Below are 15,347 nucleotides of genomic sequence, written 5' to 3' on the forward strand. Positions count from 1 at the left end.
AGCTGAGCTCTGCATGCGTTTCTATGAACACTTGGGGCCTTGTTGAATGGCATTGGGGAGCTTGAGGTAGAAAAAGCTCCGACTGCTTCATTCCTTCAGATCAGGTTTTGCTTCTATGTAAATATTTGGGACGTCAGGCATTTCCTTGGGTGGGCAGGGGGGTGGTTTGCTCCTCAACCAAGAGATGATGAGGTATTACTCTTAGTAACTGGTAGATCCTGCAGTAGGAGATGTGGGTATCTCTTTGTATCTCACTGGGTATCCCAGTGCATCTCTTTGTTGGCACCTATGGGGCAGTCAGTTCTTCCAATAGCAATGGCTTCAGGTCCTGTGTTGTGTGCAGGGGTTGGGTGGGCACGAGCAAACCCAATTAGACCCATTAGCTGTGAGCTAAGCTAAGAGCTTCCCATCTCTCTTTGGAAAGCTGGAGCATCAGGTCTGGTGCTGAAGTCTCCATTTAGAGAACCTTGGGATAAAGAAGAGTGTATTGCCCATACTGTGTTCCTCAGTCCTGATCTTGCCCCTCCAATGACGTGCTTACCATTAAGCAGCTGCTCTCCAATTTAGGGCAGCCCATTTCATATATACATGCATTTATTTCGTATTTCTCCATTGCTTTAAAACGAGGGGAGGAAATGGTGATTCCCCAGGGAGAACATTGTGTCCTTGAGAGCCGCAGGCTGAGCAGTTCAGGCTGTGTTCCTCCATCCTGAAAGCTGGGGAGCTTTGGTCTTTTGTTGTTGTCAATGCTTTTTGTTACCACCCTTCATCACAGACATAGCTCTTCCTACACTGTTCCCTAGGAATAACACCCCGGAGCAGATGCAAAATAGTTTAAGCTCAATTCTGCCTCCTTTTTCCCTCTGCTTTGTGACCCAGGAGTGGGAAAGTGTCAGCCAGTGAAGTAGGGGGAGAGCTCTCCAGGCAGGAGCTGTGGTTTTCCTGTTCTTTTTGGCCTCTGCATTGCTATTTCTGAAAGCTCCCCCTGGAACTGGCTGGCCGTGTCTCATTTACTTCATTAGAAAGACCGTGATCAATGGCAGAGGTCTTTGGGTTGGGAGAGCGTAAAGCCATGCAGCAGTAGAAAGAATATAAAGTGAATAACCCATATGGGGCTCTGCTTTTGAGCATCCCAGGAAGCCAAGCAGTGAGCTGATAATTGCTAGCAGGCAGAGGAAAGCTTGCTCCTATCAGTGCAGCAAACTCAGACCTGAGATTCCCATTCCCTGAACAAGAACAGGAGGGACGGAACACTTCGAGTAAAACAAAGCAGATGATTTTCCTGCTCCTCAGTTACGGCATTTCCAAGAAAACCATTGAATTTAACAGCCGGAGCCATCTGCCTTAAATAAAAGGATGCGTGGTAATTGTCCTGTCTCTTGCAATATAGCACATGTAGAGATGGAAAAGCTGAGGCCACCATTCCATTTCCCATTTCAAATCCCATTTGCTGGAGCTGGAGTTATGAATATACCACACTAACCCATCAGGCTTGTGCATGTCTGCTACCAAAACAACATCTTATGCTTTGTTTTAATGAAGACTTAAACCACATGCATTGATGAGCTGAGCTTGTTGGTCCTCAGCTCTGCACTGTGCAATGGTGGGAGGTGAAATGATGTGCAGATGGATCTTGCTTGGAAGAAAACAAGTTAGTTCATTGCTGTCGCTGTGCCAGGGTTTTATTCCTGAATGTAACTCAGGCTCTGCAGTTGACAGAGCGATTTATGTTCGGAAACGAAACAAATCTTCAATGCTGTTTCCATGTTCTTATTTTGTGCTTCAAAGCGGTTTTATATAAGAGCTGTTTGTTAACTCCTCCTCCATGCCCTGTTCTGAGCAGCACTTAATGCATCCTGCTGACAGGGACTGTGTGAGCTTGTGAGCTGAGATGTCTAAGGCAGAGGAATGGACCTGATGCCTTCCTGATGTTCTCCAACAGCAGTCAAGGAGTGGATGATGTGGTCAATAGGGTGGATGGTTTGCCCATAGGAGGCCAAAAGAGTGGGTGGTTTGTCCATGGGTCACCAAAGGGTGGATGGTTTGCCAATAGGTGGTCAATAGGGTGGATGGTTTGCCCGTAGGAGGCCAAAAGAGGGGATGGTTTGCCCATAGGTGGCCAAAGGGTGGATGGTTTTGCCCATAGGTGATCAATAGGGTGGATGGTTTGCCCATGGGTCACCAAAGGGTGGATGGTTTGCCCATGGGTGGTCAATAGGGTGGATGGTTTGCCCATAGGAGGCCAAAAGAGTGGATGGTTTGTCCATGGGTCACCAAAGGGTGGATGGTTTGCCCATAGGTGGTCAATAGGGTGGATGGTTTGCCTAGGAGAGCAAAAGAGTTTGGTTTGCCCAGTAGTCCACCAAGAGGTGTATGGTTTATGCCGCATAGGTAGGTCAATAGGGTGGATTGTTGCCTTATGGTCACCAAAAGCGTGGATGGATATTGCGCAGTAGAGTGGCCAAAGGGTGTGATAGGTTTGCCCATAGGTGGATCAATTAGGGTGGAATGGTCTTGCCCATGAGGAAGGCCAAAAGAGTTTGGTTTGCCCATGGGTCACCAAAGGGTGGATGGTTTGCCCATAGGTGGCCAAAGGGTGGATGGTTTGCCCATAGGTGGTTAATAGGGTGGATGTTTTGCCCATGGCTCACCAAAGGATGGATGGTTTGCCCACGGGTGGTCAAGAGGGTGGATGGTTTGCCCATAGGTGGCCAAAGGGTGGATGGTTTTGCCCATAGGTGGTCAATAGGGTGGTTGTTTTGCCCATAGGAGGCCAAAAGAGTGGATAGTTTGTCCGTGGGTCACCAAAGGGTGGATGGTTTGCCAATAGGTGACCAAAGGGTGGATGGTTTTGCCCATAGGTGGTCAGTAGGGTGGATGTTTTGCCCATGGGTCACCAAAGGTTGGATGGTTTGCCCATGATTGGCCAATAGGGTGGATGGTTTGCCCACGGGTGGTCAATAGGGTAGATGGTTTGCCCATAGGAGGCCAAAAGAGTTTGGTTTGCCCATGGGTCACCAAAGGGTGGATGGCTTGCCCACGGGTGGTCAAGAGGGTGGATGGTTTGCCCATAGGGTGGCCAAAGAAGATGAACCAATAGTCCATGAGCATCCAAAAGAATGAATGGAAGATCTCAGCAGTTCCAAGATGCTTTGTTCAGCATCTGAGTGGCATCTCCCAGTTTGACCAGTCTGTGTGATATATCTGATCACTCATGTGGGGCTTGCAGCAGAAATCCCCATCATTTGGATTCTTTCTAGCAAAGCCACGGTCCTAAGGGCTTCAGGACGAGGTGTTGGGGGTCAGGCCCTCAAAGAGGAATTCTCCAGCTGCCATGGGTGTGTGATTTGCTCTCTGCTCTCCTTGTCCTTTCTGACATGTTCTTACACAGCCATACCCTGTGATGCTTCCCACAGCCCTCAGGCTTAACCTATGGCTTTTTTTTCAAGCTTACACAGTGAAGATCCATCTCTTCTGACGTCCTTTGGGTTCCAGCGTGACCTCGAATTGGCTGAACTCAGCACGACTGCTCGCTCACCCCTCTGATCCGAGCAGCGTTGCATTTGGCTTGCACAAAGGCCAGCGAGAGGTGGGCTGCACCCTTTCTGTGCTAAAATAGCAAGAATGCCCCGAGTTTCTGTTTGTAGAGATCATCTGCATTCTGCTTTTTTTTCACATATCCATTCTGAGGAAGTGAGGTGGGGCTTTTCTGGCTCTTTCTCCCCAGCTCTTACCAGGGGCTGCTAACACCATCCAGATGTTCATGCCTCATAAAGTTTCCAGGATGAGGTCATTGTTTGCTATTCTAAGGCATCCCCGTAGTTACTTCTCTAAGACAGGCCAGTGTTTCTTGTCTGCTTCAGAGTTCAGAGCTCTCTGCATGTGTGTGTGTGTATGTTGGGGGGGGGTCCCTTGGTGAGAACACTCCTCCTGGTTCTCACTTCCATTGCACAGAATGGTGTAGAACCAGAGGAGTAAAGTCACTGCTTGAGGCTCTTACAGATGTTCTCCAGTGTGTAACATCTGCCTATAACCCTAATGTTTGCCCTGGGGCTCTGTGGTCTCCCCATCTCATAGTGCAATTGCCTCTCTGTCTCCAGCCTGCCTGTACATGGCCTCTAGCACAGAGAAATGGGGCTTCAGGCAGGATAAGCTGGTGGCTCTGAGCCTGGACAGCTGCTGGGCTCATCAGCAGAGCTTTATGAGTGGAAGGAAAGAAGATCGACAGTGGCATAAAGTAGTTCACATGGAACCACAGAAGAGCATCACCTGGGATAACCTGGCGACCTCCAGTTTGGTTTCAAGCAACCAAAGAAGAAAATGCTCCTTGGTTTCTTTACCAGATCCTGGCCAAGCTCTCCCCCCCCCCCCCCCCACTGATCAGCACTGCTGTTGTCTCTCCTTGCACTGTGTGCTCTGCCTTTGGTTGCAGCTAATCCCGGAGCAAGGAGCAGCACAGGGATCCAGCAGAGCCACGTCAGATCCCAGCGAGGTGTTGGCTCCCAGCATCTCTGCTCCTTCAGCTTCTCACATTTCCCTTTCAGCAGAGCCCTGACCCATATTTCCACTTTGCTGACTCTTTTTAGCCCTGATACTGTTGTCTGATTGCAGCTAGATGAATCAGGGATGCTTTCTTTTCCCGGTTATCACACGTGCCCCTTTCCCTTTGCTTCCCCTTAGCAGTCCCTGGAGCAGCTCCAGTTTGGGAGTAAGAAGCAGGAGCTGCTGCCAAGCTCCTCTGCTGCAAACATGTCAGCAAGGAGATTGCTCTCACTCTCACATATTGCTTTCAGGCTCACAGTTGTTAACAGCTGGAGCGCTCTGCAGCTGATAGGGGATGTCCAGCAAAGGGAGCAGTTCATTCTGGGAAGGGTTTTTTGGGGGAGAAGTGTGAGCATTTATTAATTTATTTATTAAAGCTATTAACTTTTGAGTTAATAGACCTATGGATTCTTGAGTGACAACATAACAGGGGGGTCATTGTGAGTGTGAATGGAGCAGCCCTCCATCCATGCTCCATCCATTTAATTACAAGGCATTCCTTTCCCAAACATATCACCATCAGTGCAGTTCCTCTGGATTCTGGCCCTTATATTTCTTTCCCCTTTGGTTTCTTTCAGAATGTTTGCCAGCAGGAGGAAGCAGCATTACTGGGCTTACTCCATGGACTGCACTGGGAACGAGGCTCACATCTCCAGCTGCAAACTGGGCAACCACCTCAACGTGGACACGGAGAAGAACGCAACGTGTGACAACGGGATGCCTGCAGTGGCCAGCTGTGTCCCTGGCCGTGCCTTTGCCCCCAGCAGCCACAGTGGCTTCCGAAAAGCATTCAGGCAAGAGGTGAGCAGGAAGGAAAAAGGCAGGAGAGCTCTGCACTGTGCCGTCCTCTTAAGGATGCTGTGCCAGGCTTGGAAGGGCAGCTGAAGTAGTAAGCAAATAAATTTGTCACGTTTCTGTTGGAGCTGTTTTGCTGCTCCAGCCAATTGAACGCGTGCCCGTTGCTGCTGGGCTTTGCTGTTTTGCAGTCAATTAAATGCTGCTGAGCTCCGTCTCCTGTAGAGATCCAATGGGAGCCAGGTTGTGTTTCCGCTACTCTCATGTTTTCTGCAAAGAAGTGAGGGAAAAACCTGCAGGAGAGGTTGGTAGAGCTGTGTTTGTTTAGTCTAGCAAAGTAGGCTGAGCATAGCATAAAAATCCTCAGCTATGCAAAAGGCTGCTAGAAAACAAGCCCGGAGTCATCTGCTCTCATTGTGAGTGGGGCGACCAAATGGGAAAGAATAACAAACGTGGTTTAGGTTGATGCCAAAGGAAATCCTCTGTCTGTAAGGTATGTGCACCTTTAGGGGGTGATCACAGAGCTGCAGGGCCTTAATACTGGGTTGGTATTTTTGCATTGTGGATCTCGATGATAGGGCTGGGGAATGCAGGTTGTACCACTGTGGCTGTAGGAGTGGGTTTTCTCTTGGTGCTTAGAAGACCCCAGACAGCACCCTAAAATCCCACTGTAGTAGAAGCCATAAGGATTTGGGTCTCGGGGGTGAAAGGTCTTGTAAATCATTACTAATCTTCTGAGCCACGCACGCTGCCAAGTAATTCCTTAAGCCTTTGTGTTGGCTTTGGATATCCTTTGTGTGACCCCAAGCCTTGGAGAACTGTTTATTCTTCCAGCTTTAAAAGTGATGGTTTCAATGCTCTCAGGCTCTGCAAACTTCACGTGCTGTTCCCATACAGCTCACACCAACATCTCTCGGGTGCCACAGCAGGTGGAGGGCTGCTCTGCTTGGCACTGGGGGCAGAACACCTCCATCCCATTGGGAGGGGGGGGATTGTGAGACTGATGCAGAGTTCTTGTTGACCCCAAAAAGGGTCCCAAAAGGACCCCAAAGGGTTGTTGATCCTTGAATGGGGGTTAAGTGTTGTAGAATTATAATGTAGAGGATGGCTTAAGTTGATGGAGACCTTAAAGGTCGTTGAGCTCCAACCACCCGCCATGGGCAGGGTTGCCAACCACCAGGTCAGGCCGCTGTTTGCTTGGTAGGGAGGAGGCAAACAACTGGCTGTTAACTAATTAATGCAACTAATTTCATCTTAGGCAGATGACCACCACTTCATCTCATGGTGGTAATGGGTTGATGGTTGGCATTGATCGGACTTGATGATCTCAGTGGTCTTTTCTGACTTCAAAGGTTCTATGATTCTAAGGATACGGTGGGAATGGGGTGATGGTTGGACTTGGTGATTTTAGAGGTGTTTTCCAACCTGAATGATTCCACGATTCTATGGCCATAGGGGTGATGGGTTGATGGTTTAACTTGATGATCTTAGTGTTTTTTTCCAACCTTACTGACTCTATGATTTATCTCATAATACAAATATTTACCTTCAACTGAGATGCTTAATTGCTTCATATTCGAGGTCTGCTTTTGAGTTCTTTAGCGCATACAAGGAGAGCTGAAGTTTCTCTTCCATCCATGTCTTCCAGCAACCCCTGGTGAGGCTGAAAGGCGGTGCCAAGGCCGGGGAGGGCCGAGTGGAAGTGCTGAAGAATGGGGAGTGGGGCACGGTGTGTGATGACAGCTGGAACCTGGTGTCTGCCAGCGTGGTGTGCAGGGAGCTGGGCTTCGGCAGCGCCAAGGAGGCAATAACAGGGGCAAGGCTGGGGCAAGGTAAGGGCAGGGGAGCTCTGAGGACCCTCCTGTGTCCCGTCCTCCTCTGAGAACCCCGTCGTGATCCAGAGCAGTGATGATGTTTGCTTTGGGTGCCTTCTCTGCTCTTAATAAGTCTCCTGAGGCTGCGCCTTAGAGAAGCATTAGAGATTCCTTGAAAGAATTCTGGTGCCGATGAGTTTAACCTTCCCCTCAAGCAGCTGTTCCAGTAATTACTTCTTCGTTATCGCATCCGTTGCACTCAAATTCTCTTTACAAGTTCTCCAGATGCGCATTACTAGAAGGTTCCTGGCAAAAATGGGTCTTGGACATAGACCTCAGACACACTCCAATTTAAGTCCAGAACCTTAATTTAGACCGCTAAAAATAGGAGGGCTGTTTGCACAACTCTGAGCCAGCTTGGGTTTGGATTTCCTGTAGCTGGGAGTTGGTTCGAATCCCAAACTCTGGTAAATGGCAACTCAAAGCTTAACATTTGCCCTCTCAAACCAACTGCTGGTTGGCATCATGTAAACCCCAGTGACACCAAACACAACCCTTCATAGTTAGACACAGGGAGCAGGTGGTGTTTCTTTGGACCAGCATGGCTCGGATAAAGGAAAGTGCAAGACAAGGAAAGCTTTAAAATGGGATTTATCTGTTGGATTTGCAAAGCAAACAAACAAAAACCCAACAATGTTGCGTTGGGATGTGCAAGGTGGAACACACAGCAATGGGCTGACTGGGGACAGTGGGTAGTTGGTGTATAGCAATCCCAATTAAGACATAGGGATTTAGTTCTGAAAGTGAGGTGCTTGGTCCAGTGATCTGAATGTGTTGTCCACTGCAATGTCCTTAGGAGAACACAGGGTACAAGCCCAAGCAGTGGGTGATTGTGTTTGTTGGGTGTACAGCCCCAATCCTATTCTGCTAAAGGTGATGGTATGGGGGAAATGCAGAGCTGTGGCCCTGCCCTCTGTCTTTGTCATCTCTTTGGTATGACTTTGTCAGGGTTGAATATGAGGCTGCATTCTTGGTGCATCAGCCTCCAATTCTGGTCAGCACCATTCCTCCTACAGAACTGCTTGCAGAGCAATGTTGCTGCTTCCAGCTGCAGACCACTAACTGGATTTTAATGAGAGCAACATAAAACCAGATGTGCACACACCACACATCTGCAGAAATATGCTGGAGAGCTCTTGTTGTATTTTCCCAGTCCTTGTACTGCAGTCTATGGAGGTAAGGGGTTCACCAGGCACATCATTAAGATGTTACCCTGTATGGGGTTTTGGTTAGCTCCCTCTATTGGAAGCGGGTGATGGTGGCCATCACTGACACATAGATATTCCTTTCTTGTCCATGTGTGTCCATCAGCGATTATGGGAACTGGTTTACACGGGCTCTGTTTTATGATGAATTCCCCCCCAAAACTTCTTTCCAAATAGATTTGGGCTCAGGACATAAAGAGCTCTATAGGTTTATTACCTTCTCATGGGTCTCTTTGGAAGGGAAAGTCGTGCACTGTCGCTTCACAAGGATGGAACCAATGATTCCTTTCTGATTTTTGTTCCCAGTGCCTTGGAACCATTTTCTTCAGTAATAAAAGTCAATGACTTCCTTCCTGTCTTGCTACCACTGCTGTCACAGTTGCTTTACCCCAAAGCGTTTCACCAACCTCTTGCTCATCCCTGTGTTGCTCCATTTTGCCGTCCCAGTGAATGTGTCTATGTTGCATTTCAATGTCAGGTTTTGACCAAAAACAGATTCCTGTCACACAAACCCAGCCAAAAAGGTCATAATTTGCAAATTCCTCCAGCTGAAGTTTGTAAATTATATAACAACGGAAACTTGGCCTTTTTCTGCAGCTTGTGGCTCCCGGAGACTACTGGAAAGAATGTAAAACAGTAACGTTAATAATGATAATCTTGCAGCTCTTTTTCTTCTATTTCTTACAAGAAATCACTGTGATTTTTTTTCCAGGACCACCATGTTTTCAGTGCTAGAGGTCTGCATGGTATTAATAAATGGTTATTGGGTCGTTCTCCATTTCCCAGTAGCACGGGGCAGAAGGTATGACCCTATTTTCTCCCCTCTCCCAAAGGCATGGGTCCAATCCATCTAAACGAAATCGACTGTACAGGATTTGAGAAATCCCTCACAGACTGCAAGTTCAACATGGAGTCGCAGGGCTGTAACCACGAGGAAGATGCTGCTGTGAGATGCAACGTTCCCGCCATGGGTTTCCAGAACCAGGTGAGGAAAAAAAGCCCAGAAGCTGAGGTTTTTAGCCTCAAAACCAACCTGTGATCCTTGCCCAGCTGCTTTGTCACCTCTGTTTGCAGTGATGTTTACTGATGGGAGGGTGTCTTTTTTATGCCCTACAGCTGCGCCTGGTTGGTGGTCGCAACCCATATGAGGGTCGGGTGGAGGTCCTGGCAGAACGCAATGGCACGCTGCGTTGGGGCACAGTCTGCAGCCAGGGATGGAGCACAGTGGAGGCAATGGTGGTGTGCAGGCAGCTGGGGCTGGGCTTTGCCAGCCACGCATTCCAGGTGGGTCCCCATGAGCTTGTATTCCTTGCGGTGGCATGGGTGAGGTTGGGTAGAATCAGAGTCGTTATGGTTGGGAAAGGCTTTTAAAGGTCTTTAAGATCATCAGGTCCAAATGTCAACCCATCCCCACCATGCCTACTCATAGAATCATTAAGGTTGGAGAAGACTTCTATGATTACCAACTCTAACCCATCCCCATAATGCCCATAGAATCATTAAGGTTGGAGAAGACCTCTATGATTACTAACTCTAACCCATCCCCATCATGCCCATAGAATCATTAAGATTGGAGAAGACTTCTATGATTACCAACTCTAACCCATCCCCATCATGCCCATAGAATCATTAAGGTTGGAGAAGACCTCTATGATTACCAACTCTAACCCATCCCCATAATGCCCATAGAATCATTAAGGTTGGAGAAGACCTCTATGATAACCAAGTCCAATTATTGACCCTTCACCACCACATCCTGAAATAGAATCATTAAGGATGGTAAAGACTTCCAAGATCCCTAAGTCCAATCCCAAACTGATCATGTCCCCCAGTGCCACGTCTCCATAGTTCTTGGATGCCCCTAGGGATGCTGACCTCACCACCTCCCTGGGCAGCATGTGCCAATGCATGACCACTCTTTCAGAGAAGAAATTTTCCCTAATATCCAACCTGATCTTTGTTCCTCCCTGGGTCAGACTGGGATTTAAGCTGAATCCTATTTTCTCCTGGTGTCAAAACACTAGAAAACAATTGCATTTTGCTCCTGTAGCTACTTCTCAGTGAAGCACGTGGTGCAGATGCACGCAAGCGTGCATGGGTTGTTGGTAGCTTTTGCTTCTCTGATGACAAATGCCCTTAAACCTTCCTCCTCACGCATGACCAAGAACAGCACTTAGAAGGGATAAAAGCCACCAGCTAATAAGTTTGGGACAACCACAGAGGAATGAAGTGTTCTTTCCCAGCAAAGCTCCTTGGCGCAGGGAGCAGCATCATGCTGTGCTGGCTGGAGGAAAGCAAGCAGCAGCCATAGAAATGGGGCTGCGTGCAAGGGAACAGAAGCTTCCCACCCCAATAAAGGACACGGGCCTGGTGCAAGAAACGCTCCTGAATTGATTCACCCCTCAAGGATCACGAGAGCAGGCAGATTTTGCAAGGAAATATAGAACCTCTGGGCCTTTATTGCAGCTCCTGGTGTTGGGATGGGTTTGGGGGGCTCCCAATGGGTTTTGGGGCTCCCAAAGGAACTGGCTTCTCTATGGGAAAGCAGACCCCTGCCAGAGCTGTTCTCTTCTAATGTGGCCCATGAGAATAGAGTTTGGGGGAAAATGCGGCTCACGCTGTCACTGAGTAAATAAAATTCAAGTGTGCTTTCAGTGATGGAAGGAAAACTATTTTCCCCCATACAGATGCCAGAAATCCAGAACTTTGGGCACAGGAGCAAAAAGCAGCACAGAGCATCTCCTCCTGGGGCATTTGGGTGCTGTGTCCCATGCATTGAGCTTGTACCAGGCCAGGATGCCAGGAGGACATACCAGGCTCCTGAGCAGGCAAATTGCCACTGGTTTTAAGTGTTGCTCGTGGCCACAGAGGGAATTTAGGGTCTGATGCCTTAGGAGGGAGGAGGTTGGAGCTTTGCTGTAAGCTGGTTCCTCCAGCTGACTGCTTGCACAGCTGCCAAGCAGAGCACAAGAGCTGTGGATAGCCACGTCCCTTCAATGCTGGCCTTTCCAGCTCTGTTGACACAGCCCTGAGTGTCCAGCGAGAAACAAGACATTTTTTCCTTTAGCTGAGACTGTCGGTATTTAGAACAGAAAAGGCTCTTATGCGTATCCCGGCTGCACCATCTCTGTGAGCATAAAGCTACACTGTGTGGAACAGGGCAGCCCTGTGTGCAGAGCGTTGCTAACAGGGTTAACAAACAGCCTGTTGCAATGGAAGCACTGGTGCAGATGGGTTCTCTTTTCCTAGAGACGTTTCCAGTTTGGACACTAACGCAAGGACCAGAATTCTTCTTTCTTCTTTCTGCCCTTTCCCTTTGCCCAAGCTTTGCCATTGCAGTTTCATTTGGGCTACAAAAGGTTTTGAAAAGGTGAGAGATGCTGATCATTCTGCCTCCATTCATCTGCATTGACACGTACCAATGGCTCCATCAGCAACCCCAGTCCCTTAAAAGAGGGCACAGAACAAATCTGCCCCTGATGCAAGCTTTTGCATTGGTGTTTGTGGAGGGAGAAGACAAGTTATTTACAAGCAGACACAAATATCCCCCCAGCAGCCCATGAAATGGAGTGATAATGCTTTTTCCTATCCCTCTGCTCAGGAAACCTGGTACTGGCATGGAGACGTCAGTGCTGACAGCGTGGTCATGAGTGGGGTCAAGTGCTCAGGGACGGAGATGTCTCTGGCCCACTGTCGTCATGATGGAGCTGACATCTCTTGTCCTAGAGGAGGAGGTCGCTTTGGTGCTGGAGTGTCCTGCTCAGAGAGTGAGTTGTTATGAAACCACAGATTGGGTTGGGTTGGAAAGGTCCTGAAAGATGATAGGATCATAGAATAGTTGGGTGGGGTGGAAGGTTCCTTAAAGATCATAGAACCATAGGGGGTGGGATGGGGTGGAAGGGTCCCTAGAGATCATAGAACCGTAGGATGGGTTGGGTTGGAAAGGTCCTTAAACATCATAGAACCAGAGGATGGGTTGGGGTGGAAAGGTCCTTAAAGATCATAGAACCATAGGATGGGTTGGGGTGGAAGGGTCCTTAAAAATGATAGACTCATTGAATGGTTGGGTTGGAAGGGTCCTTAAAGCCCATCCATTGCCACCTCCTGAAATGGGTTGGCTGCTTCCCAATGGATCATGTTGCCCAGAGCCCCATCCAGCCTGACATTGAGCACCTCCAGGACACCCACAAGCTCTCTGGGCTCCATATCAGTGCCTCACCACCCTAACCTGGGCATCAGTTCATTTTGTTGTATTTGAGACACATAGAAGAAAAGAACCTTCCCCAACAGCGGGATGGGGCTGACCAAGGAAAGGGCTGGGCCCATCTCTAGCAAACTGTGGCATGCTTTAGGAACCAGTCAGCTTATTTCTCACCTCCTTCCCATCAGCTGCCCCTGACCTGGTGCTCAACGCCGAGCTGGTGGAGCAGACCGCCTACCTGGAGGACCGTCCCATGTTCATGCTGCAGTGTGCACAGGAGGAGAACTGCTTGGCCAGCTCAGCCGTCAACACCTCCGTCACCTCTGGGTACCGTCGCCTGCTGCGTTTCTCCTCCCAGATCCACAACAACGGGCAGTCAGATTTCCGCCCCAAAAATGGTCGTCATGCTTGGGTCTGGCACGACTGCCATCGGTGAGTGCTGTCGGGTCCATTGGCCAACCATGGGGAGTGGGAACCAAGCAGATGCTGCGGTTCTGCTTTCATTTGCTGTGATGGTTTGGGATAAGGTTGGTTTTCCTCTAATGTGGGAGCTGAGAAACTGAGTGCACAGCTCTTATGCCACTGCTGTAAGATTTCTGCCTGTGTAGTGCAATGAACCCTCACATTTTGCACTGTTCTGTATGAGCAAAGCAGGACGGAGGTAGCACTGCATCAGTGCTGCAGAGCATCAGATGGGGCACATACCTTGCAGCCAGGTTGCTTTTGTGATGCGTGTTGCTAAAACCTCAGCAGCAGAGAGCCCAAAAGAAACAGGAGGTGGCAGTTTCAGGAGGAGGAAACCCAAATGGATGTATAGCTCTGCTAATGCTCTGGCCCTGGAATAGGGAATGTGTGGGTTCTGCAAGGAGCTGAGCACGTCATGGGGTGGGTAAAGGAGACATTGGGAGACTGAATAAGTTGAGGTGAGATTGGGGAGAGGCCAAGAGCCATCTGTGTGCTGAAAACTGGATTCTGTTTATACGGAGGAGGATGAACTCAATTCCTCTTCAATCTTTCCAGTCTGTAAACAGCAGAATGTAAACACCTCTTTGAGTGATTCAGACATATTTCAGAGAGTGAGTCAGACTGGAGACCTCAAACTTCTATCAGAGGCTGCCAAAGGAGACAGCTCACAAGTCAACAGCTTGGATACGTCCCTTCTCTCCCTGTTGCCTCACCCCCATCACTGAGAGCTTCTGTTCAGGAGCCTTTTGATGTGGGAGCGGAACAAAAATGGGAAGGACCATAGCAGGTAGTGAGAAGGGATTGACTTTTGGCGTGTGGTGGGTTTGGGTTTTGCTGGTTTTGGAGGAAAGGAGGTAGAAAGAAACCTAATCTCTAGAGGAAACATTTCTTCCCCTTCCAGCCTTGCCCCCTTTTCCTGCAGGAATGTGTGCTGCAATACTATGGGTTGGAAGCTTTGAGCCACAGTTATTTTTACAGCTGGGAAGGAGATGAGCTGTGCCCTTGTGCTCAGCACTGCTGAATTTGGGCTGGCATTGAGTTATGTGAGCATTGCCTCCCTCCTGAGCCACACAGATGGGTTATGGTGCATCTCAGGACCTCCTGTTCCCAACAAGTGCTGTGGGTTTTCTCCCTGTGCCAAGACTGGGATCATATGGAGTGTGTTCCATCAGTGTGGCCAGGCTAGTGCTCCCAGCCTTGACCCCATGCAGCACCCTGCTTCCTCCCATTGACCTCAATGCAGGTTCAGTGCTTTGCTGTACCAGCATTGTGGCATAGAACAAGTGGAAGGAACAGGTCAGCATCACCCAAACCCTTCAGGGGGTCTGATTTGTCCTCATTACGGACCTAACCTTGCTAATTATGGGTCGACATGGCGCACTAGAAATGATAACTTGGCTGCTGCTGCCATTGCAAAGCAGTGTGTGATCCTATGAAGGCTCTACCTGGAACAGCTTCAGCACCTGATATGTGAACCAGCCCAGGGCTGGGAGCCAGCACACGGTGCTGCATAGGATGGTGCCCAGGGGGAGGTTTCCTGGCTGTGGTTTCTCTTGTTCTGCTCCTTTTGGTCCCAAGCACTTGCATTGTTTTGGTTCCCCTAAGGGGCAGTAATTAAAGAGCTGCTTTCCCTAATGAATTTTCCATGTCTTGTAGGCATTACCACAGCATGGAGGTCTTCACCCACTACGACTTACTGAACCTCAATGGGACCAAGGTGGCTGAAGGACACAAAGCCAGCTTCTGTCTGGAAGACACTGAATGTGAAGCAGGTGTGCCTTGTTCCCTTATTCTTTATGGTACAAGATAAACCCTATAGATCCTGTGTGTTGAGGCTGCCAGACCTCAGCTTCTTATTTACTTACAAAGCATGCATGTTCTTGTTCTCATAAAGCAAGAAATCCCTTAACTTGCCTTTGGGTAATGACACAGGAGAGGTGGCAGCTCCTCCCATGTATGTTACTGGTACCTCCATTTCAATACAAGGCATTAAGCAAAGTGGTGTTGAAGTGCCTCATCCAAACTTGCATGCCTGTAGCTTATTGCTACCCATGAGAGCTAGAGAACAACCCGCCCTTAAACAACACAGTCTGAGAACCCAACACTGGTGCTTTAAACCCTTTCAGATGTGCAAAAGCAATACGAGTGTGCCAACTTTGGTGAACAAGGGATCACTGTTGGCTGCTGGGATGTGTACCGGCACGACATTGACTGCCAATGGATCGACATTACCGACGTCCCACCAGGAGATTATCTCTTCCAGGT

General features: G+C 48.9%; 1 protein-coding gene across 5 annotated transcripts in view; it reads left to right on the top strand.

The window, feature by feature from the left end:
- The window catches only part of LOXL2 (lysyl oxidase like 2), a 39,319-nt gene that overhangs the window by 21,015 nt on the left and 2,957 nt on the right, over positions 1–15,347 (top strand). For all 5 annotated transcript variants that reach the window (XR_001559310.2, XM_015882907.2, XM_015882905.2 and 2 more), the window contains 8 exons: positions 5,121–5,343; positions 6,986–7,169; positions 9,250–9,401; positions 9,533–9,700; positions 12,018–12,183; positions 12,806–13,049; positions 14,739–14,854; positions 15,209–15,345. Coding sequence is in view for 4 of the 5 variants with exons in the window: in XM_015882907.2 (XP_015738393.1) it covers positions 5,121–5,343; positions 6,986–7,169; positions 9,250–9,401; positions 9,533–9,700; positions 12,018–12,183; positions 12,806–13,049; positions 14,739–14,854; positions 15,209–15,345 (1,390 nt within the window). In the remaining variant the exon portion in view is untranslated. The remainder of the gene's footprint in view (positions 1–5,120; positions 5,344–6,985; positions 7,170–9,249; positions 9,402–9,532; positions 9,701–12,017; positions 12,184–12,805; positions 13,050–14,738; positions 14,855–15,208; positions 15,346–15,347) is intronic.

Source organism: Coturnix japonica, chromosome 22 (assembly GCF_001577835.2).
Source record: "Coturnix japonica isolate 7356 chromosome 22, Coturnix japonica 2.1, whole genome shotgun sequence".
Lineage (NCBI taxonomy): Eukaryota > Metazoa > Chordata > Aves > Galliformes > Phasianidae > Coturnix > Coturnix japonica.